Raw genomic sequence first — 22695 nt, forward strand, 5'->3', positions numbered from 1 at the left:
AGTCAGCTTTGTATTAGCAATACCATCCATTTATTTAAGTCTACATTTCAAATTAATTTTCCCTGTTAAAATATTTTTAAACATGCTAGCTGGCTAAATGTAGAACAAGGAGCTCCTAAAAACCTCCGGCTGTTTCTTCCTGGATAGATCTTGTCTCTACCTATCTAATTCACGTTGTTTGGATTTAATTGTAATTTTTAACTATTTCTTTTGTTTATAATCAGTTGAAAGATTACAACAACTGAGGTGTGGATGGATAATTATTTATGCCTTCACAAGGGATTAAGTTTGATGAAAAGCTGTTCCCAAGCATCAAGACATAGAAAGGTCATATAAACTAAATCACATGTCTCTTCAGCCCCACTGAAAGCCTAGTAAAACTAGTTCTCTTGTGGTTATGAGTCAGAACCTTTTGAGAAACTAGTTAGCCAACACAAAAGATGCTCTGCTCCCTTTGCCATTTCCAAAGGAAGTGAATGAGAGGTATTGCAGACAGCAAGAGAAAAACTGGATCATATTGAATGCGCCGTAAGTAAAGTTCTCTTGGAATAGTGGCATTTGTGTTATGTTATATGAGAGATAATGACTTATCTGAAATGCAGGCTTCTTTATACGTTGCTGACAAATCATAACAATTTTTGTAAGCTTGTGTAGGGTAACATGCTGATCATAAACACATTCTGAACAAAGTTAACTCTAGTAGACTTATTGACTTCAATGAATTTAGATGCGCTCAGCTCCACTTAGGATGGCAGACAACCAGCTGCAAAGATGATAAAGTTTTTTTAAAAAAATGTAATTAAAAGTGTAAGATATAGGGACTATTTATTTGGAAACTGTCAAATTGTACAAAGGTACAGCGACAAAATGAGAAAACCAAAATGAGGGGGGAGTGAGACATGCACGGACTTGAAATTTTAAGAGAGGAAGAGCAAATGAAACACAAAAATATTTATTACAGTTGAATAGAGAATGTTTCAGTGGTGATTTCTGCAGCTGAGGTCAGAGGGAGTGTGGAAGTTCAGGGGCAAAAAGATGGAATGAGGATTTAGCTATTTGTCCCCCTCCCCCCCACCGCTGCCTGCCAGCTGATAGTTTAAAGGGATCTACCTCTTGCAAGGCAGGAAAGGCCCCTTTAAACTGCCAAATGCCCCTTTCCCTGCAGCTGCTAAATGGCCGGAAAGAGACATTTAAATCCCACGAACCACAAACCACGAACTGGTTCGTAAACTGGACCCAGTTCATGCCAGTTTGTGATTCATAGTTCGTGGGGTTTAAATGCCCCTTTCCGGCCACTTAGCAGCTCATGGTTCGGTTTTTTTTGTGGTTCGTGCCCACGTCTAGTTTTTAGCTACCATTTCGACAGTTTTACTGTTTTGGTGTTATTTTCTCTTTTTTTTCAACCAATGTTTTTAATTTTTTTAATTTGATTTATTGTTTTGGGGTTTTTATTTTATTGGTTGGTATTTCATTTTATTTATTTATTTCATTATATTTATATGCTGCCTGCCTGGCATTATATTCAATATGGTTTATAATAAATGGTAGGCAGTCCCTGCCCTGAGCCTGCCCGTGTGGGGCGGGCAGAATAGAAATTGAAACAAACAAACAAACAAACATGCACAACACAAAAGGAAAAGAAGAGAGGGGAGAAAGCATACACATTGCTCCCCTCCTCCAATTTATCCCCAGAGCTACATTTAACTAGGTGACAAAGTATGACTGGCTCAAGGTCAACTAGCAAACTTTTAGTTGAGCAGGATGTCCTCAGACCTACTCCAGTTCCCTAGCCACTATACCACACACAAAATTTCATAGAATCATAGAATCATAGAGTTGGAAGGGGCCATACAGACCATCTAGTCCAACCCCCTGCCCAGTGCAGAATCGGCCTAAAGCATCTCTGACAAATATTCATCTCAGCCTCTTCTTGAAAACTGCCAGTGAAGGGGAGCTCACCACATCCCTAGGCAGCTGATTCCACTTTTGAACTACTCTGACAGTGAAAAAGTTTTTCCTAATATCTAGCCGGTACCTTTGTGCATGTAGTTTTAGCCCATTGCTTCACGTCCTACCCTCTGCTGCCAACTGGAACAGCTCCTTGCCCTCCTCCAAATGACAGCCTTTCAAATATTTAAAGAGAGCAATCATGTCCCCCCTCAACCTCCTCTTCTCCAAACTAAACATTCCCAAGGCCCTCAGCCTTTCCTCGTAGGGCTCAGTCTCCAGACCCCTGACCGTTCATTTCCTGACCGTTCATTCCATAATAACCAGATGACATGATTCCTAGGAATGAGGGAACCAAATTACAGTTGGTGTAAGGCTGTCTGATGGAGCAGGACTTGCTGACTCACACACTGTAGATTACAAATGTCTGTAGAAGTCAAGTATGAATTGTGGCCTCTTTCCAATTCCTGTACATGCCATGCTGCTTGTGCAGCCTGAGAAAATACTATTTGTGGAGAAGGGGCTTCAGTCTCTCCCCTCATGCTGTTTTCCTGACGTGAAATGGTCCCGGGAACGTGAATAGGTCAGCTGGGGAATCCTACATTACCGGGGTTATGTGTAGGGTTGCCAGGTCCCCTTACCCTCCTGGGGGTGGGGGTGAATGGCACTCACATTGTGTTTGCTCCTCATGCTTGTGCACTTCGCAGCAGGCCAATTTGCGCATGAAATAGGTGGGAAGTGATGTTGTCATGCTGCCCCAGGAGTGTGCCTGGAAGGCCCGTTTCCATGCCTCCCCCCCCCACTGGCCAGGTGAGTGGTGGCTGGGGGTGGAAGGTGGGAGTGGTGAATCCCCTGCCCCCACTGGAGGACATGGGATTCCTAGTTAGACGGGTTTTCCCAAAGGAACAAATAGTGCCTACTCAGGCGAGAATTTCAGGTCAGAAAAATGGGCACTGGATGCATGAGAATTGTGAAGTTCTCACAATTTATGTCTGTTATATAGGACAGGGACCTCAGACCCAACCTGTGTACTATGTAATGTGTGAATCTGCACACACCACCCTCCCTTCAATGCAGTAAACATAGTATCTTATTGATGTTGGGAGCCACCCCAAACATTTTATGAAGAGTGCAGTCAATAAATATTTTAATCTTGATTAAAAGAAATTTTATTGGGTAGGTTAACATACATTTCACAGATTACATATTCCATCCATTTCCTTTTCAATTTCCAAGTACTAATTGTCTTACGTTTATCAATTAAAATACATATTTCCCACCCTCCCTCCCCCTTTTACCTTAGACCCCCAACAGCACTAAAACCTGTTTAAGTCTTATAATTTCCTTCTATTCTAATATTTGTCCCAGTTCTCAAACGTAAAGTTCTTACATAATTTCTAATTCTATTATCATATACACATTAATAACTATCCATAGACCATAGTTGTCCTTTTACATCCCACTTGTTTTCCAAGTACTCTTTAAATTTTTCCCAGTCCTTTAAAAATTCATTTGAGCTTTGTTCTTTCAATTTTCTTGTCAATTTGTCCATCTCCACCATGTACAACAGTTTTTGTATCCAATCCTCAATTTCTGGTATCTCCTCTTCCTTCCAGTATTGCACATATAATAATCTTGCTGCCACCAACATGTAGTACAATAATGTCCTGTCCAGTACATTAACTTTTTCCATATTAAGCCCTAACAGAAACAGTTCAGGGCATTTTGACAAATTACCTTTCGTAATTATCAATATTTCCGCATATATCTTAGACCAAAATTGCTTAGCTTTATCACAAGTCCACCACATATAATAGAAAGAGCCTTCATGTTGTTTACATTTCCAACATTTGTTTGACATAGCATTACTCATATTTGCTAATTTTTTCAGTGTTAAATACCATCTACACATCATCTTATATCCATTCTCTTTTAAAAACACATGTAGATATTTTCATAGTATTTTTCCACAAAAATTCCCATGCCTCCATTGTAATCTCTTTATTAAAATTTAATGCCCATTTGACCATTTGTGTCTTGACCGTTTCATCTTCTGTGTACCATTTCAGTAACAATTTGTAAAGCTTAGAAATTATTTTTGTTCCCTCTCCAAGTAGAAGTTCTTCTAACTCTGAATTTCTAGTTCTGAAACCTACTTTCCTTTTATCTACTTCAAATATATCTTTAATTTGTCGGTATTGTAACCATCCATATTTAAAAGGTAAGTCTTCTTCTTTCTTCATTTTAACAATGTCTCTTTCTATCAACAATAATTCCTTATACGTTATCCAGTCTTCTCCTTGATAGTCTGTATGTGGTTTTATCACCTCTGCCGGCACAATCCACATAGGCCTTTTCTCCTCTATATATTTTTTGTATTTTTGCCAAACCAAAAAAACATTTCTCCTTACAAAGTGGTGTTGAAACATACCATCCATTTTATATTTTTCATTACATAAGTATGCATGCCAACCAAACAAATTGTTATGACCCTCCAAAGTTAACAGCTTATAATTGGATAAATTTACCCAGTCTCTTAACCATGTTAAACATATCGCTTCATGATAGTCTCAAATTTGGTAGTTGTAATCCGCCCCTTTCTTTTGCATCACACAAATATTTTAATCAATCTATCAGTTGTTAAAAGTTTAGTCAATTGATAGATTGATTAAAATAATCCAAAATTGAGGGTATACCACAAAGCAAAAAAGAAAAAAGTCCCATGGAAATAAAGGGAATTTCTTCATGGATTGTGTCTTCTTGACACCAAGGGTGAAACTACACAGATTGACCGCAAATCCATGTGGGGAAACTTGGATCTTACCCAATCACTTGAAAAAATATGGTGGCATCTGATATAAAAGACAAAAGAGGTACATGGGGAGGAATAGGCAACTGTCCCTAAATCTTGCCCCCCAAGGTGATTATTTCCCTGTCTGCTTGGTTTCTGATACCGGAAATGTGCGTGGCCTGGGGTGTGTTTTACTGGAACACATAAGTTGAACCAATTCCATACTAACAAGGCTTTGGCAGAAATCATTCTTGTTTAAACATACAGAACTGATGTTTTTTTCTTGGTTGTTGTTTTTTAGGGAGAAAAATGAAGCCCATTGTTCTTCAATTTTTTGTTTCTGGGATCCTAGCTAACAATGTTTTCCCTCCCAGTTCTGGAAATCAATACTATAATAACAATTGTGATCACCTTCAGTATCCCCTAGAAAGGAACCGTCCAAATCAGCCCAGTCAAGGAAGAGGTCAAAATCGAAATGAGATTGTGGTAGACAGTAATTCCAAATTTGCATTCAGATTCTTGAAGCTGGCTTCTTCCAGTGGAGACCAGAGGGACAATTTAGGCAAGAAGAACCTGGTCTTTTCTCCCATGTGTATCTCATCTGGGTTTGCTATGCTGGCTTTGGGCGCCAGGTCACATACTTTAGATCAAATCCTCAAAGGACTGACCTTTAAACCAACAGAGATTGCAGAAAGAAACATACACGAAGGTTTCCATGATCTCATCTATATGCTGAACAGTGAGGACTCTGGCCTTCATATGGAAATGGGGAGTTGTCTGTTTGTGCAAAACAAGCTGCATCCACAACCAGATTTCTTATATGGACTCAAAAATATTTACAGAGGAGATATCTATATGGAGAATTTTAAGAACACAGCAGAAACCATGCAACACATCAATAGTTATGTTGAAAGGAAAACTCACGGGAAGATTTCTAAGCTTGTGGATAGAGTTGATCCGATCACTGAAATACTAATGGTTAGCTACTTCTACATAAAAGGTAAGGGATGATAGTCTGCCTTTAATCTCATCTGTTTGCACCCTAGACAATCTAGACTGTCACCACATTTCATAGAATTCTAAGTGGAACTTTATTCTCTGCACTGAAATTAGGGGTGGTTTTAAATTTCTGAACCAAACTAGTTTAAAAAATTATTCAAAAATATCTAAATTACATTTTCATAATATTTATTATCTATGATCAACAAATAAGATAAAACATACACTAAATGAACCTTTGTTACAAAAATTCCCGTTTCCTTTACCTTCTTCCTTGCATGAATCAATCCGTTCTAAGGATCCTTTTTTTTGCACCATTTTCTCTTTCCTCGTACCCAGATTTCCCCCTAAAATGTACTGATTTTTCAATTTCATCTATGTGTTAATATATTAATATTGTACATGTGTCTTATACATATAGATGATATACTGTAGGCATAAGTACAATATAATTGCATAGTAAAACCATAAATGTCCCTAAAGAATGTCAATAAGTCTACAAAAGCAACAGCGGAAAGCAGAGATTTGGAACTGTTAACAAAAATACATAAACCTTTGCACAGCTCATCCCTTTCCCCTTAGAAAATCTATTTGGACTGGCCATTGATTGTGTTCCCAGTAATATTCTGACTGTGATATTTCAGTAGAAATGCTAAAGAAATGGACATTCTCGACTTATCAGTCCTATTACTCACCTTTAGCAACAAGCAACTACATGTTTAGGAACACCATGAGTGCAAATTGTTTAAAAATCAGCTACAAATTATATCAATCATTTATAATGCCAAGTATTTTCAAAAATCCTACTGTTCGGTATTTATCAAGGTATTTCTTAGCAACGTGAATGGCTGCTGATTTGTTTGGATTAGCAGCATTTTCACACATGCACAGCTTTTGGGGGGAAAACACACCTGTTTGTCAAGCTTTCAGTTATGCAGTGCCAAGCCAAACATAACCAGTAATCAGCTCACATCTGATCAACAAAGTCAACAAATACATTCAGTGCAAAATTTGCAGTGTTCCTAAGTGGGATCAGCATGAGGGGTGGAAGTCACATTTTCAATGTAAAAATTCCTGCAGTTCTTAAAAAAATTAATGTAACAAGGAGAAATGCTGTAGCTCAGCCTATTGTACTAGCGTTGCAATTACAGGGAATTAGTAACATAATCGTTTTATTTATTTGATGCATTTTTATCCCATCCTAAATGCAAGGTGGCATACATAGTTCTCCTTGGGGCTTTTTTTCTGGGAAAAGAGGTGGTGGAACTCAGTGGTGGGACTCAGGACCACACAATGACGTCACTTTGGGTCAGCTGGAACAAGGGGGGAGTTTTTTAAAGTTTAAATCGCTCTTGGCGAAAATAATCACATGGCTGGTGGCCCCGCTCCCTGATCTCCAGACAGAGGGGAGTTTAGATTGCCCTCCATGGCAGACATGGAGGGCAATCTAAACTCCCCTCTGTCTGGAGATCAGGGGGCGGGGCCACCAGCCATGTGACCATATTCAAGAGGTGCCAGGACTCTGTTCCACCACGGTCCGGCTGAAAAAAAGCCCTGGTTCTCCTTGCTTTATTTGCATCCTCACAACAATCTATGAGTTAGGTTGGGCTGAAAGATCACCTAACTTATTACATGGCAGCATGGAGACTAGAACACGGTTTTACCAGTCCCCTTGTCCAATGAGGGTTGCCAACCCAGCACTGGCAACTAGAGGGAGACACTAGGGGGCAGGGACATGTAGATTGCCATTGCCACAAGGCACAATATCAATTTTGGCACAGTCCTGGAAGGACAACATTGTGTTGGGCTGACACTAAAGAATATTCCACTGAAACTCTAAGGATTTACCGTAGAGGTTCAGTGGAACACTAGAGCATCACCCGCAACAGGATGCTGTCAGTTCTGAGTTTGTGCCGGAAGTGACATCACCTAATTGGAGCAATGGCAATTCCTCCCCCCCCCCACACACACACTGCCCAACGGATCAGAGCTTTCAGGGTGGAGGTCTCCCACTATAGCACAAGACCTGGCTACCTTAAGTCAATACAGTATATACAAATACAGAGGAGTTAGGCGTGTTAGTCTGTAGTAGCAAAATAGAAAAGAATCCAGTAGCTCTTTTAAGACTAACCAACTTTACTGTAGCATAAGATTTCAAGAATCCCAGTTCTCTTCGTCAGATGCATGACAATTACTGTATACAAATACAGTAATTATTATACCATTCTGGCTGTCAAAAACTTGAAAAATTTAATCCTTTTCCTGCAGTCTGAAGTGTAAAATCCATCCCACCACCTCAGCACTCTGCTACCTCATTCTGCTACACGTGTAATCCAGGTCTATGTTTTGTGTGATGAACTGATACAAGAAACAATAGGAAGATCTGCAAACAATTGCCTAGACTCCATAATAAATGACTGAGCAAATACCATTTCCTGTCCACTTCCCCCTGAACAAATATGAATGGCATAGGCTGTCAAAAGACTGAATTACATTCCCGCTTTTCATGTTATTTATGACTGTTAAAGGGATGTGTGCCCCCCCTCCTCATTTTAGCCACCATCTCCCATTGCAAAACAGAATGAAGGTGACTCTCCTGGCTAGTGAGGGCAAGAAATGCTTGGTACTTTAAACTTTTCTACATTGTTTGAATTATTATAGTCACAAAGCAGCCACTTTGATGTTCCAAAGTATTAATTATTTCTTAGGACACTTCCAGTAGGTAGGAAAGCATTAGTGACCCCGTATTACAGATGAGGAAACAAAGGGTGTATCAAAGGATTATGAGGCTTGCCCGAGGTTTCCCCATGACTCACTGTGAGAACTGGGATCTGAACTCATGAGCCTACTGTTCTCCATTCCGGGTTTAAACAACAACACTGGTTTCTTAACTGGCATGAGAGGATTGTTTTGTTAGCTGTTTTGTTATCTGTGCGTCTGGAGGTGTGTGGGATTACCTGGGATTAACCATTTCTAAATACAATCTGTTCTCACTCATCCCCTAAGTTCCCTCAGGGCAGCATATGTAGTTAGTTACCTTTCTCCTCCATTTTGTTTTGTAAGATAGTTTGGTTGAGATGTGGTAACTATCCCAAGGTAACAATATGAGTTTCATTACTGGGTCAAGATTTGAGCCGAGGTCTCTCTAGTCCAGAACTTGAACCACTATACTGCACAGCTGTAAGGAAAGTTGATCCCCTCTGACTTTTCCATTTCTTTCATACCGCTATTCACCCAAGAATGAACTCAGGAATAACTGCATTCACAAGCTCTTCCAAGCAGTCACCCAATAATATACCAGTGGTGCTTTGTCCCTGTCTTATTTACACAGAAAGGCCTTTAGAATGGCCTTCAGAGTAGCAAAACATTCAAGACAAGTGAATGCCAAAAAACAGTGATAAGGGCTATCAGAGAACTATACCCTTTTGGTGGCAAGCTGACCGGGACATTTATTTTTATTTATTTATTTGTTGGATTTATATCTCACCCTCCCCGCAAGCGGGCTCAGGGCTAGTCACATCATAAAACCAGTTTAAAATACAATAAATAACAGTTAAAATCATAAAACAATAAAATCAACAGATCTCATTGGCCAGTGGCGCAGAACAAAACAAAACAGGCAAGGGATCAGCAGGGTAGTTCACCAGCTCCTCAATCACTCTCATAGGTCTGGCTTAACATCTCCATTTTACAGACTTGGCAGAACTGTAATAAGTCCTACAGGGCCCAGGTCTCAACTGGGAGAGCATTTCACCAGGCCAGAGCCAACCAAAAAGGCTCTGGCCCTGGTTGAGGCCAAGCAAACATCCTTGGGGCCAGGGACCACCAGCAGATGTTGATCTACAGAGTGTAATGCCCTCTGGGAAATATCCAGGGAGAGACAATCCTGAAGATATGCAGGACACAGTCCATTAAGGGCCTTAAAGATTAGCACCAGCATCTTGAACTTGACCCAGAATTCAACAGGGAGCCAGTGCAGATGGTACAGTACACGTTGATTATGTGTCCTAAACAGGGTTCCCTTGAGGATACGTGCCACCACATTCTGGACCAGTTACAATTTCCGGGTCAGTTTCAAGAGAAGCCTTGCATAGAGTGAGTTACAGTAGTCCAATCTGGAGGTGACCATTGTGTGGATCACTGTAGCTAGGTCATGGATGGAGAGGTAGGGAGCAAGTTGCCTGACCTGCCGAAGATAGAAAAATGCAGATCTGGCAACCAACGAGACCTAGGCTTCCATTTATAAGGAGGCATCCAGAATCATACCCAGGCTCCTCACTGGTGACGCAGGCATCAAAGGCACCTCATCTAAGGCTGGGAGATGGATTCCCAAGCTCAGCAACCCCGACCTAGATACAGGACCTCTGTCTTCATAGGGTTCAACAGCTGACTCTGCTTCATCCACACAGTCACAGTGTCCAAAGCCCTGGCCAAAACATCTGGGATGGCATTCCGGACGGCTGTCCATCAACTGGGTGTCATCAGCGTATTGATGTCATCCCAGTCCGAAACTTTGGGCTAACAGGGCAAGGGGGCGCATAGAGATATTAAATAGCATTGGGGAGAGAATCGCTCCTTGAGGAACACCACATACCAGTGGGTACCTTAGCGACATCTGCTCCCCAAGCACCACCCTTGCATTGCACATTGCACTCAGGTTCTGCATTTAACAAATGCTGAACAAGCTGTTTGATTCTGGGCTTCTCTGTCTGCCATTAGGCTGGTCACTAGTTACTTTATTACACACCCTTTTCTTCAACAAAGAAAGTATCACTCAGATATACCATGATGCTTGAAAATGATGCGTGTTCATCTTGTAGTGAGGGAGCAGGTCTCCATTGGCTCTCCATTCCCCACTACTGCTTCAAAGGCTGGCTGGGGGGTGGGGGTGGGAATTGTCAGGCTATGGATGACAGGATATGGCAGACAGATTCCTGGACCATTGTAGCAAGACACAGGTCATTGGTTAAATGGTTTTTATTCAGAAATCACATCATTTCCATGTATATGTCCATAGGACTGCTCAGAAGCAAGGTAAGCACCTGAGCAGCAAGAGTAAAAGTTGATAGGAATGACATCATGTGAGAGAGACTTCTCTTTTAACATTCAGGTCTGCTCTTTTCCCCCCTCCCAATTATAAACAAGGTTTTGGCGCTCTCCTTGTGGGAGAACGTTCTACATATTTGTACTATCAAGTTGAGTCACTAGGAAGTAAGACATAGCAAAGTCTGAGAGGGAATAGCATACAAGGTCAACAACACTGGAAACCGTTGCAGTTCATTAAATAAACACCTGTGAAAGCTTGGGAGAGAAATAGTTATGACATTGGTAACATGACATTTAGTTACAGCAGGATACATTGGTTCAGAACAGCAGGATCATTAAAATTAGCATGGATGGGGCTCAGACATGACAGGAATGGAGATGTTCATCAGCACTGAACAAATGCATGACATCACTTCTGGCACAAAATCAGAAGTGACATCATCAGGACCAGTTCCAGGTTTTGAGGCCCTGGGCAGAGAGTGCTCAGGCCCCATGGTATACCCACTACTAGGCTCCTCTTCTTACCCTCCCACCAATGTGCCCGCCTGCCTGCTCATTCTTCCTTTGCCCACTCACAAGCTGTCCCACCACCTGCAGTCATAGGTGCCTATGCTGCTTGCACACCCTTTCCCCAATGGTGCTGAGCGTAGCTAGAAGTTACCACTGCCATTGTCATCAGGAATGCTGATACCTTGTGTTCCACCCACATCCCCTTCTCCAGCAGTGCTAGGTAGCATATGCAGGTGGGAGCAGAAATGGCATGTACTCACGAGCAGGAAGGGTGTAAATGCAGGCATCAGAGGAGAGATGTGTGAGTAGGGTGCAGTAGTGGGCCCCACCAGAATCCATGCATCTCACCAGAATCCAGGGGAACCTGCCTCACCTCACCATGTGCTAACACTGGCCTTGAATGTCATCTTGTCAAGATGGCATTCTAGGATTTGCCTAAAACTATATGGTTTAATCATAAAATTTGGGACAAATCCTAGAGTATTGTCCCGATGTAATGACATCACTTGTTTTTGTGCCAGAAGTGACTTCACGTTAGGGTTGCCAGGTCTCATTACTGTCAGAGCAGGAGGCTGGGAACCTGGTGCTTTCCTGTCTTTCATGCGAGTGGCCCCACACCTGCACAATGACGTTACTTCCGTTGATGTCACTTCCAGATGACGTCACCGCACGGGTGCAGGAGCATGCATGCACTTTGCAATGGGCCGATTTGGGCCTCAAATGGGTCCAGTTCAGCTCATTTGGAGCCCAAATTGGCCCACTGCAAAGCGTGCGTGCTCTTGAGGTGCTGCAATGATGTCACTCCTAGGAGTGAAGTCGTTGTGCTGCTCCTGGGAGCGCCCCCAGGAGGCCCATTCCTGCATTCTTCTCACCCACCTACTTTACGTGTTGGCAGGATGCTGGCAAACCTGGCTCCGATCCCCAATTTCTCCCAGCAGTTTATCAGTTCTGAGGCCTAGATCCCAGTATCTGGGATGCATCACTGCTTCGGACTGCAGTTTGGGCTCACAAATTGAATGCTTTCCCATATACAGTATATTTCCTTCACAAAGAATATAAGATGTCAGGGTAGGGTTGCCAACTCAAGAAGCCTGTGGAGGGCACAGAGTATGGGGAGGGGAGGGTCCTCTCACCAAGGTATAATGCCTTGGAGTTCAAAAATCCTCAAAAGGATTTTCTTTAGGGGAACTGATCTCTGTAACCTGAAAGATCTCCAGGCCCCACTTCGAGATCGGCAACCCTATATCAGGGACCTCCTTTGTCACCCACCTTTCTAATTGTAGGAGGTTTTTTTTTTTAAAATGGAGGAGCATTTAGCCATGGGAGCACCCACTTTTCATCTGAAGAAGTACAGTCCAAACAGATTATCACCATATTGAGAACAAGGCCACAGAAGAGAAATAAAATAGGCCGGTCAATATTTGGCATGCATCCCTTAGTTATATATTTAAAAGCCTCAGAAACACAGCTGCGGTGTGGCTGTGGGGAACCTGAGTTGGGACTGGGGAACTCTTTAATAACCTGCATGTCTAGTTTGACCCTAAGTAATTTTCCTTTCCTAGAGCTCTTAGCACAACCAGCCTAGGTTTTCTTTCCTGCCATTTTCCCATAGAGCCAAGTTCAGTGGCTGGTAAGCCATCTACTGACAATTTTCATTAAGGCTCAGGAGAAAGGAGAGAAAAAAACTTGCTAGGGAGAGAGAAAACCCTGTGGAGATTGCTGACAGATAGATTAGGTTGTCATACCTATTCTGATAGACTTGTTGATATTCCTCTTGAACCAGCCTGGAGATGCTTTGCTGTTTATGGAGAGTTCCTTACACTTGAGTAGTGGCTGACCAGTCTATTGACTATGGGCTGGTGTTGTTAAGAGAAATTGTTGTAATTCCTCTTTACCCAGTTTCTCTCTGAAATCTAACATTCCATTTATTTTCCTGTATTTGGAGTCTGTTTCTAGTCAACTTAGTTTTCACCAAAGAGAAATTTGAAGCAAGTAGCAACAGGAATGAAGTTTCTGCAAAATTTCAGAATTTCATTTCCCAACCTCTTCAAGCCTGTGGGAACATTTGGAATTCTGGCATGGGGTGGTGGGTGCAGCAACAAAATGGCTGCTACAGTTTACCTTCAATCACATAGTGAAGATCCTTGTGCTATGGAAGCAGCTTCTGCTAAAGCAATGTTTTAAAAAATCTGCACAGCCAATCAATATGCCATTGGCCAATCAGAAGCCATGTTTTGCAAAAGCCCCACCTATTTTCTACAAATACTTGGCAGGCACTGGAAAAGATGTTGGTGGGCACAATTACCCTTACAGGCACCACACTGGGCATCCTGCTGTACATGCTCAGAGACATAAAGTGCCTTCCCAAACATTCCAGTCCTCCTGATAGAGAACCACCCTGTGGTATGTTACATAAACAGCCGCGAGGGCAGAAGTTATAAAACAGTGTACTGATTTTTCTTCAAAAAGGAATGAAAGACAAATCTTTTTAAAAGAAAAAAAGAGAATAAAAGGAATCAATGGATACATCTAAAAAAGTGAATTTCAGAAAAAGAAATTCCCCTCCCCTTAACAATGCTACTAAATTCAGCAAGTATTTATGGCACCTCTGCAAAGTTGCCGATAACAGAGCTGCAAAGGGGAGGATTCAATTATGCACGCACTGACAAAACAAAAAGAATCCATGATGTGCAAAAAGTTAACCTTTAATGCAATCAAGTTAAGAGGGTGCACAGAATTTATAAATTTAAAAAGAATGGAGAATTTATAAAAGAATGATCTTTCTTTACATACAGGCATGGATGTGTCCTCTCCCTTCAGTTGGAAAGAGTGACCCTTCTCTAAGTCCTGACTGGAGCTCAGACAGAGCCTATCGTTTAAGGCCCACTGAGGAAACCTCTGTGGTCATTAAGAAACATTACCATTCTTTTGTCATAGGTTCTACCTCCCTCTCTCCCCAAGTATGCCACATTAACCCAAGCCCAGAGGACAGACTGATCCACAGTAACAAGACAAACAAATAACAATATTCTAAATTTATGTATGCAATGCAATGGTGAAGAGTGCCATCAAGTCATATCTGACTTATGGAGACCCCTGCTGGGGTTTGCAAAGCAAGAGACCAACAGAGGTGGCTTCTTATTGCCTGTCTCTGCATAACAACTCTGTTCTTATTTGGAGGTCTCCTATCCGGGTATTAACCAAGTGCTTCCAAGATCTGATGAGACTGGGCTATCCAGGGCAGGGCAGGCAAGAATAGGGTGGTTTTAATTAACAGAATTTGTATGCCTTCTACTTAAAATGTCCACTTATTATTCCTTTCTTCTGTAAGCCAAATGGAAGAAGCCTTTTAATCCAAAGTACACTGTTCTGCGTGAGTTCTACGTCGATCCTTACACAGTTGTGAAAGTGCCAACTATGTTCCAGATGGGCATGTTTGAAAATGGCCGTGACGACCAGAGGGCTTGCACAGTTTTGAAAATGCCTTACGAAGGACATGCCGATGCATATTTTATCCTTCCTGACAAAGGAGAAATGGACAGGGTGATCAGGAGCTTGTCAAATGAAGCTGTGCAAGCTTGGAAGAGAATACTCTTCAAGAGGTAAGCGTTTGTTGATTTTGGTGCTGACTGAGCAACTCGGTTTAACAACACTGATGAACTTGAGGGATGAACTTTTGGAGAAAAGGCCTTGCTTGATGAATCAAAAGAAGCCAAAAGGGCCTCAAAAATTATTTGAAGAGGACTGAAAACGGGCTAGAGGGGCTGGAACGTTGAGAGCAGCTGAACATCATTTAAAGGGGAAGGATGGGGGTAAGAAATCAGCTTGTCAAGATCCCAAAGGAGCCAATTAAGTCTGACAGAAAAAGGGCTGAGGCCAACGTGGATAACAAAAAATATACAATAAGGCCACTCACAGACAAAAGAGGGGACTGGTGCTATTACAGGGGAAGGAGGGAGAAGCAGTCTCCTAGAAGTCTTTCGGTTATTGTCCACGGTCAGAATGTCTGTCCCCTCATTTCTATTGTCTCAGGGTTCTCTCTGGGAAATGGCAAGAGCCAATTCCTTGCATGAATTAATCCCCTGACTGGAGTTATTATGGCTGATTGTTCTCTTGTCAGTGATTAGAACAATACATTTTTGTAAATTAAAATTTCCTCCATAAACTATGTTGAGATTTTCTAGTTGGTATCCCAAAGTATGATTACAATTCAAACATCAGTTTCCCTGAAGGACTTGAAGAACGCTAAAGCTAGAAATAGGCAACCAGGTTATGAAGTGTTGGTCTGTATTGTATTTTAATGTGTTTGTAGTGTATTTAAGTCAACCATTGCTATGTTCATGGTTTGCAAAACCAAATACCTCATCAGTGGTGTATATGACTAGTTAACAGGGTTGGAGTGAGAGCAGAACCTGTTCTCCTGTCATCCAGTTCTTTGATCTATGGGAGTCTGTAATTATCTACCAAATGGAGAACTTATCATGGCTGGTCATAATATTTGTTTGGATACTTTTAACCTGCTTTTCTCTGCTTAGCATGGACTGAAAGTAGCTTGTGGTATGAGAAAACATTAGTAAACCATAAAATACAACAAATCTACCAAGATCTGAGCAGAGTGGAGCAAGTAGTAAAAGCCCAGCCCCTGATGCCACAATCTCTCCTCAGGCACCTCTTTATTCCTTCCAGGAGGCAGCTTTCCTTCCAGGGGTTAGAGGAGAGGAGCAGAATAGGTGGTAAAAGCTCTGCCCCTGGGGGCAACAGTCTCTCCCCAGGCACTTATGAAGGGATGGTGATTCTAGTAGGATTGTCTGCTCTATAGTGATATTAGCAGGGCCACATTATCCATAAGGCTGACTAGGCTGAAGCCTAGGGGCCTTTTTGCTGAGGCACTGTCACCTGCGCCCAGCTCACGCAATAAAAATATTTTAAAAATGTGAATAGAATTCTTCAGCAGACCCTCAAAATGGATATAGGGCTATGTACTGCAGTCTAGTACCTACCATACCAGGGACAGGCTGTCAGCTGTAGTGGGATGAAATATTGAAGTGCCAGAGGGGGCCCGAAGAACCTGAAAGCCTAGGAGCCTGGCCATTAGGGGAGATCAGTAGCACATATTTGATTATCTGCCACGAGGATAGTTTTAAGTGGGTATCCTTGTTGTTGTGCACTAGAACAGTAGGATTTGAGTCTAGTGGCATTCTAGAGATCAACAAGATTTTCAGGGTGAAAACTTTCGATAGTCTGAAGAAGGGAGTTCTGACTCTTGAAAGCTTACACCCTAAATATCTTGTTGGTCTCTAAGGTGCCACAGGACTCAAATCCTGTTGATTATCTACGTGTCACATCCATTTACACAACGCAACCATACATATTTTAAATGTGGTTCACCTGTTTTTGTCCAACCAATAAAGCATGCACATAGCTCTACTATATAAGGAAACAGTTACACAACTAAACAAGGATGTGGTACTGGACAGCAGATCCTCTTGTGGTCTTTTAGGTGCACCTCAGTACTTTCAGTTAACAAGGAAAAGGAGGGAATTGACTAGGAGTTGAGTACTAATCTCCCAACACTTCTCTCTGTATCCTAGCCTGGTTATGGCAATTTAAATTATAGCCACCTCTCAAGTAAGACTCTGAAGAGATGGCACAGAAATACCCTAGACAGACAGAGTGGGCTTCATGGGGAACCAGAAGCCTACTCATAGCTGATACGGGATCAGCTGGAAAAGGACTTCTGAACTCCATTCCCTCTGAGAAAAACTGTTATTCATTGGAGATCAGCAGTTATCAACTTCTTGATAGCTTGAGAAGGAGAGAAGAGATCTGTTTCTTTCCCCCTATCCCAAACAGAGAGCTTGGGCTGAGGAGAACAAGAATGGTCCCCTCCATTTCTATACAGGCTGAGCTAATAATTTAAGGTGGAGAGAAGATAAAGAGAATCAGCTGGCTTCTCATCATCACCTCCCCCTACCCCATCTGTCAATTAATTGGCTGCCTGATCACCATTAGCAAACAGAATGTGATCCGAACCAGCATTTATTTGAGCAGTCCTAGTTTAAACATGCCTCAGAATGAAATGAGGTAGAGGTGGTAGAATTCTGAGGTGCTAGAAAAAACAATACTACACAGGGCCAAGCTAGAAATGATGAATTACACTTGAATGGCAAGTGAATAGACTCAGAGCCAATCTACAAGTGATGCCTGACACAGGTTGGACACTTGTCAGCTTCCCTCAGGTTTTGATGGGAAATGTAGGCATCCTGGTCTTGCAGCTTGGCTCTCTGACTGCTGTCCAAAGGACATTTCAACTGTCACTTGTCCAACATTCTACCAAGCTGCCTACATTTCCCATCAAAACTTGAGGGAAGCTGACAAGTGTCCAACTTGTGTCAGGCATCATTTGTAGTTTGGCTCTCACATGAATTCCTCCCTGTTCACTTGCACTCCACTTGATCGAGTGGAGCACAAGTGGAGCACAAGTGAACAGGGAGGAATACATGTCTGTTCACTTGCCATTCCAGTGTAATTCGTCACTTCTAGCTTGGCCCACAGAGACATTATTGACTCTGGAAAAGTCAATGCTGGGAAAAGTGGAAGGCAGTAGGAAAAGAAGAAGACCCAAAATGAGATGGCTTGACTCAATAAGAGAAGCCACATCCTCCAGTTTGCAGGATCTGAGCAAGTCTGTTAAAGACAGGACATTTTGGAGGTGTCTCGTTCATAGGATTGCCATAGGTTGGAGGTGACGACGGCACATAACACACACACACATGGAGACAGATGCCCCATATTTTCAAAAGTCCTGAAAATGAAAAAGTGAGGTTCTCACCTTCTCACCTAAGCCTTTGCCCCCTGAGCTATTTCCTATATGTGTAAATCTATTGGGAAGCATCAAAAACATGGCCTGCATTCCCAAGTGGCACAGCCTCTTCCATCATCTCCTTCTGCTCCATGTATGGACTAAGTCTGATGAATTACATATTTTGTCCTAGGTTTAACAAATCCTTCTCTCTCTCCTCTTTTCCAACTAGCTCTGTAAATGTGTATATCCCAAAATGTACAGCTAAGGGAGAGGTGAATCTGAAGGACATAGTGTATTCCATGGGGATGGTGGATGTCTTCACCGAGAAAGCCGATCTGTCTGGAATCACAGGGCAGCCTCAGCACAGGCTTTCTGGTGTAAGTTATGGCATTTCCCCCCTTATACCTGCATGGACTAAGTCTGACGGATTATGCAGAAGCACTTTTCATATGCATATGTATCTATAATTTGTGTTCTAAAGAGGGGACAACTTGCCCTACTTGGAAAGTGTTATAAACATGTATGTCTCTACTCTGCTGCATATCTGCACACTGCTCACTTATGTTGGCTTGATGGCAGTTTCAACAACATGGCCTTCCCCAAAAGAGCACTGTTAGCTATCTCTAGCCCCTTTCACAGTTCCCAGGAGTCCCTGGAGTGAGAAAAAGGATTATTAGACCAGTTTTGTTATGGTTTCAGGGCCAAACTACATGTGGCTATATGGTCCGCTTTTTCAAAATGCAGTTGCTGAGACCCTGTTTGAGAGCAGAGCTGTGGTTAAGAGGAGAAGGATGGTTTAATCCTTATCCTTTTCTCACTCATTGCATCTGACAAAGGGAGCATTGACTCACAAAAGCTCATACCCTAGAAACCTAGTTGGTCTCTAAACTGCAAATGGACTTGAATCTTGCTCCTTACCCACTGTGCAGTTTTCCTCATGAAAGTCACAGACGTATGCATGGATCCTAGAGCTTAACTGCCCCCCTCAAGGCAAAAAGCAGCCTTGTAAGGTTATTTGTATCAGGAATATGGGCCAGGGAAAGAATGAACTCATGCCAGGGCTCCATGCCAGATCACTCCCCAGATTTCTTCGAGCATTTTAAAAAGTGCAGAAGGTTCACAGTGGCATTGAATCCAGTGAATTTAGAAGGGTGGTACTCTGCTTAGGATGGCACTGACTGTCATAGATCTCCTGCAGCCATGACTCATTTGGCCCGTACCAATAATTGTGTCAAGGACATCTTGGGCATCTCTCATGAAGCAAGGTACCCCATCCATTCTTATCCCTCCTTTCTCCAAGGCACTCAGGGGAGTGTACACACTTCTTCCCTCCCCGCTGTGTCCTTGCAATAACCCTAGGATGTTGATCAGAGAAAAAATGACTGGCTCAAAGTTGCTAGTGAAGTCCATGGCTTCAGGCTTCATTGGAATCTGAGTCCTCCCAGTCCTTGTTCAACACTAACCACTCCACCACATTGTCTATATCTCCGCTACCAATTGGGAAGGAAAACAACCTTAAGGAGTAAGTCTTATATGCCAATAATCAACAAAACCATCCTGCAGGATTCTGTCTATTGACTTCTGTCAATAGATGGGTAGCTGTGTTGGGCCAATTCCACACAGCTTACCTGAAGCTGGGACGTTGCGCTACGTTGTGGATCATGCCGGGAAAACCGCGAAATATCGTGTTTTCTCGCGCAAGTTTTGCATGACGTCGTGCAAAACTCGTGCAAGAAAACGCGATATTTCGCATTTTTCCTGGCATGATCCGCAACGTAGCGCAACATCCCAGCTTCAGGTAAGCTGCGTGGCATCGGCCTTGGTCTGTAGTAGAAGAACAAGATTCAGTTCTGGTTGGCACCGTAAAGACCAACAAGATTTCCAGGATATAAGCTTTTGAAACTTAAAGCACTTGATGAAGGGAGATTGATTCTCAAAAGCTTATCTGATGAAGGGAACTCAAATCTTGAAAGCTTATACTACCAACAGGTCTTTAAGATACTACCTGACTTGAAATTTGTGAAACAATAAGACAATATCCAATGATGTGTAGTTTGAATTTTTTAAAATTGGCTTTAACAATGAGGACCAGATGCTAAAGATGTATCTTCACAGAATGCAAAAAAAATAAAAATAAAATGCGGGAAGATAACTGAATTTGCAGTATTTGCAGAGTATGTTTGTAATTGTGTAATGGCATAGCCAAATTTATCTCTCTGTAGAATGAATGACACTTGAATTTTCTTTTCTTCCTAGGCCATGCATAAGGCTGTAATGATCATAGATGAGAAAGGAACAGAAGCATCAGCAGCCTCTGCGATGGATCTGGTGCCCATGTCTATGCCAACTATAATTAAAATCAACAGAGCTTTCTTAGTTATTGTTGTTGACGAAATGACCCACTGTATTACCTTCATGGCAAAGATCTCAAACCCTGCTGAGAGCTAAATAAGCAAAACACCGATGCCTATTAAGCTACAATTATTTCCTAATCATTTTGGCCTGATCTATGCTGAATTGACTTTTCATCTTTCCCACATGTCCTCCATGGTTAAACTGTAGAATTGGATTATGTGAAGAGAGGAAAGGGGAAGCAAAAGTAAGCTATGGGTAAAATTGGAAGACCTCATTCATAATACATCTCAGTGTAGTGACTGCTGGTCTGTTCTGCATACTGTTCATGCTTATTGCCTTGCTCAGCAGATTAATGCTCAGCACATGGTTTACCTCCAGTCAAGTAATAAATGTTCCTGATATTGACTTGCAGTGGCATAGAGATACACCACACAGTAGTAGCTAATTTGGGCAGGAAGCAGGTACACCAGAATGCTTCGTAAGGCTGAGCAGCTGCCCTGTGGAGGAAATTTCAAGGCAAATGTGTTGTCTTGAAGGATGCTCTTAATACATCTGCACTGAATATTTTTTCCAGCTCACTTTCCTCTTACTCTAGATATACTTCCTGGTGAATGTAAATAGCTGTTGAATAAGGAGCTTCTTTAGAATATTTATATAGGTCTACAGCTACAATCCTGAGCAAATTCACAAGTGAGTAACTCCCACTGAACTCCCTCAGACTTACTTTTGAGTAAACATGGTTAGGATCACATTGTGTGTTGTCGGTTCGCTTATTTGTTTCTCCTCTATCATGTCATGCTACTCTTAATTGGTGCTTTGCTGCCTTTCTGTTTACACGGCAGCAATATGCAAGCTTTTAGTCAGTCTCCCTACAAATGGGAATTGTGGATTACGGAAAATGTTATTTGTCTGAAAGGAACATATGTAGGAAAAGAGAACATTAATAAAAATTAAATTAACAGGTCCCAATGTCCCTGGATCCTTGTGGCCTGGATAGCCCAGGCAAACCTGTTTCTCATCAAATCTCAGAAGAGAAACAGGGTCAACCTTGGTTAGTAATCAGATGGGAGACTTCCAAAAAAGACCAGGGTTGCAGAGGCAGGCAATGGCAAACCACCTCTCTTGCCTTGAAAACCTCTGCAGGGTCACCATAACTCAGCTATGACTTGATGGCACTTTCCTCCACCACCGATGTCCCTCACTTCAGTTTTGTGGACCAATAATTAAGCAATTAAATAATTCAATTTCAGGTGTGGTAGAATGTGATAGCTTGCCTCTTAATGGAAGTAAATCACCATGAGCATGTTAGATCAAGTCTCCAGTATGGATGTTTTCAAATGTCTCAATCTCGCTGCTTCAACTTAAAAATCTTTGTTTCAATTTTGCAACTCCTTCGTGCCTACCAAACCCATGATTCTTTTTCCTCATGCCATTTTCAGTTTCCTACGACACATTTCTTCATCAATATATCTAATTCTCAACATAGCCAGATCTGTGGATACTTAAATCCAGAGAATGGAGCCATGAACAGACAAGACCTCACCTCTCACTGGGCAAGCCCAAGAGTATCTTGTTGTTTCTTAGCAATACCCAACACAGTCAGGCTCCACATTGCTGTGCATCCCGTCATGTTAGCAGCAGCCAGAGTCACTAAGTTTGGGTTGCAAAATTCCTGGAGGTTTGAGGGTGGAGCCCGGGGAGGGCAGGGTTTTTGGCAGGGGAGAGACTTCAGTTGGGTATAATGTCATGAAGTCTACCCTCTGGAGCAGCCATTTTCTCCTGGGGAACTGATCTCTGTTTCTAGCAGTAGCTTCACAAAACGTTGCTTCAGAGATAAATCTCAAACAGTACTTTGTTGGTTACAGATCTTGCGGGAATGAAAGGAAGGGCTTTGTCTTCTGTTGGTGGAAGTATATGTAGAAAAGGCTGTTGTGCCTGCCTGCACCCCTGCCGACATTTTCTCTTTCTTCTCCCCAGTTATAAAGGCAGGTCACAGTGGTACTGTATTGTGGAAACAGAAATGAAATAGATGTGGATGGATACCAACAATCAAAGGAATTTGTTGTGCAGATGTGTTATGCAATCCTCCACTTGAGTCCCATTTCATTAGGATTGTTACCCACTCTGTGCATAGGTAGAATGTATGCTGATGAAACTATGAACATCAGGCGAGAAACCTTGACAAATATTTATTATTTATTATCTTCTTCAATCAGTATTTACTTTCTGTTTAATGTTTAAA

At 42.1% G+C, this 22695-nt stretch overlaps 1 protein-coding gene across 2 annotated transcripts; it reads left to right on the forward strand.

Moving 5' to 3' along the window:
- Positions 1-426: 426 nt before the first annotated feature.
- On the forward strand, positions 427-21507 carry LOC129324775 (serpin A12-like). Of its 2 annotated transcripts, none has more exons than XM_054972168.1 (5): positions 427-528; positions 5040-5738; positions 14625-14895; positions 18328-18475; positions 20355-21507. In XM_054972168.1, the coding sequence occupies exons 1-5, from the start codon at positions 522-524 to the stop codon at positions 20544-20546; spliced, it is 1317 nt and encodes a 438-aa protein (XP_054828143.1). In that variant the 5' UTR covers positions 427-521; the 3' UTR covers positions 20547-21507. The 2 variants fall into 2 exon arrangements, with proteins under 2 accessions (XP_054828143.1, XP_054828146.1); XM_054972171.1 differs by lacking the exon at positions 427-528 and adding an exon at positions 4130-4168.
- Positions 21508-22695: the final 1188 nt, after the last annotated feature.

Source organism: Eublepharis macularius, chromosome 2 (genome assembly GCF_028583425.1).
Source record: "Eublepharis macularius isolate TG4126 chromosome 2, MPM_Emac_v1.0, whole genome shotgun sequence".
NCBI lineage: Eukaryota > Metazoa > Chordata > Lepidosauria > Squamata > Eublepharidae > Eublepharis > Eublepharis macularius.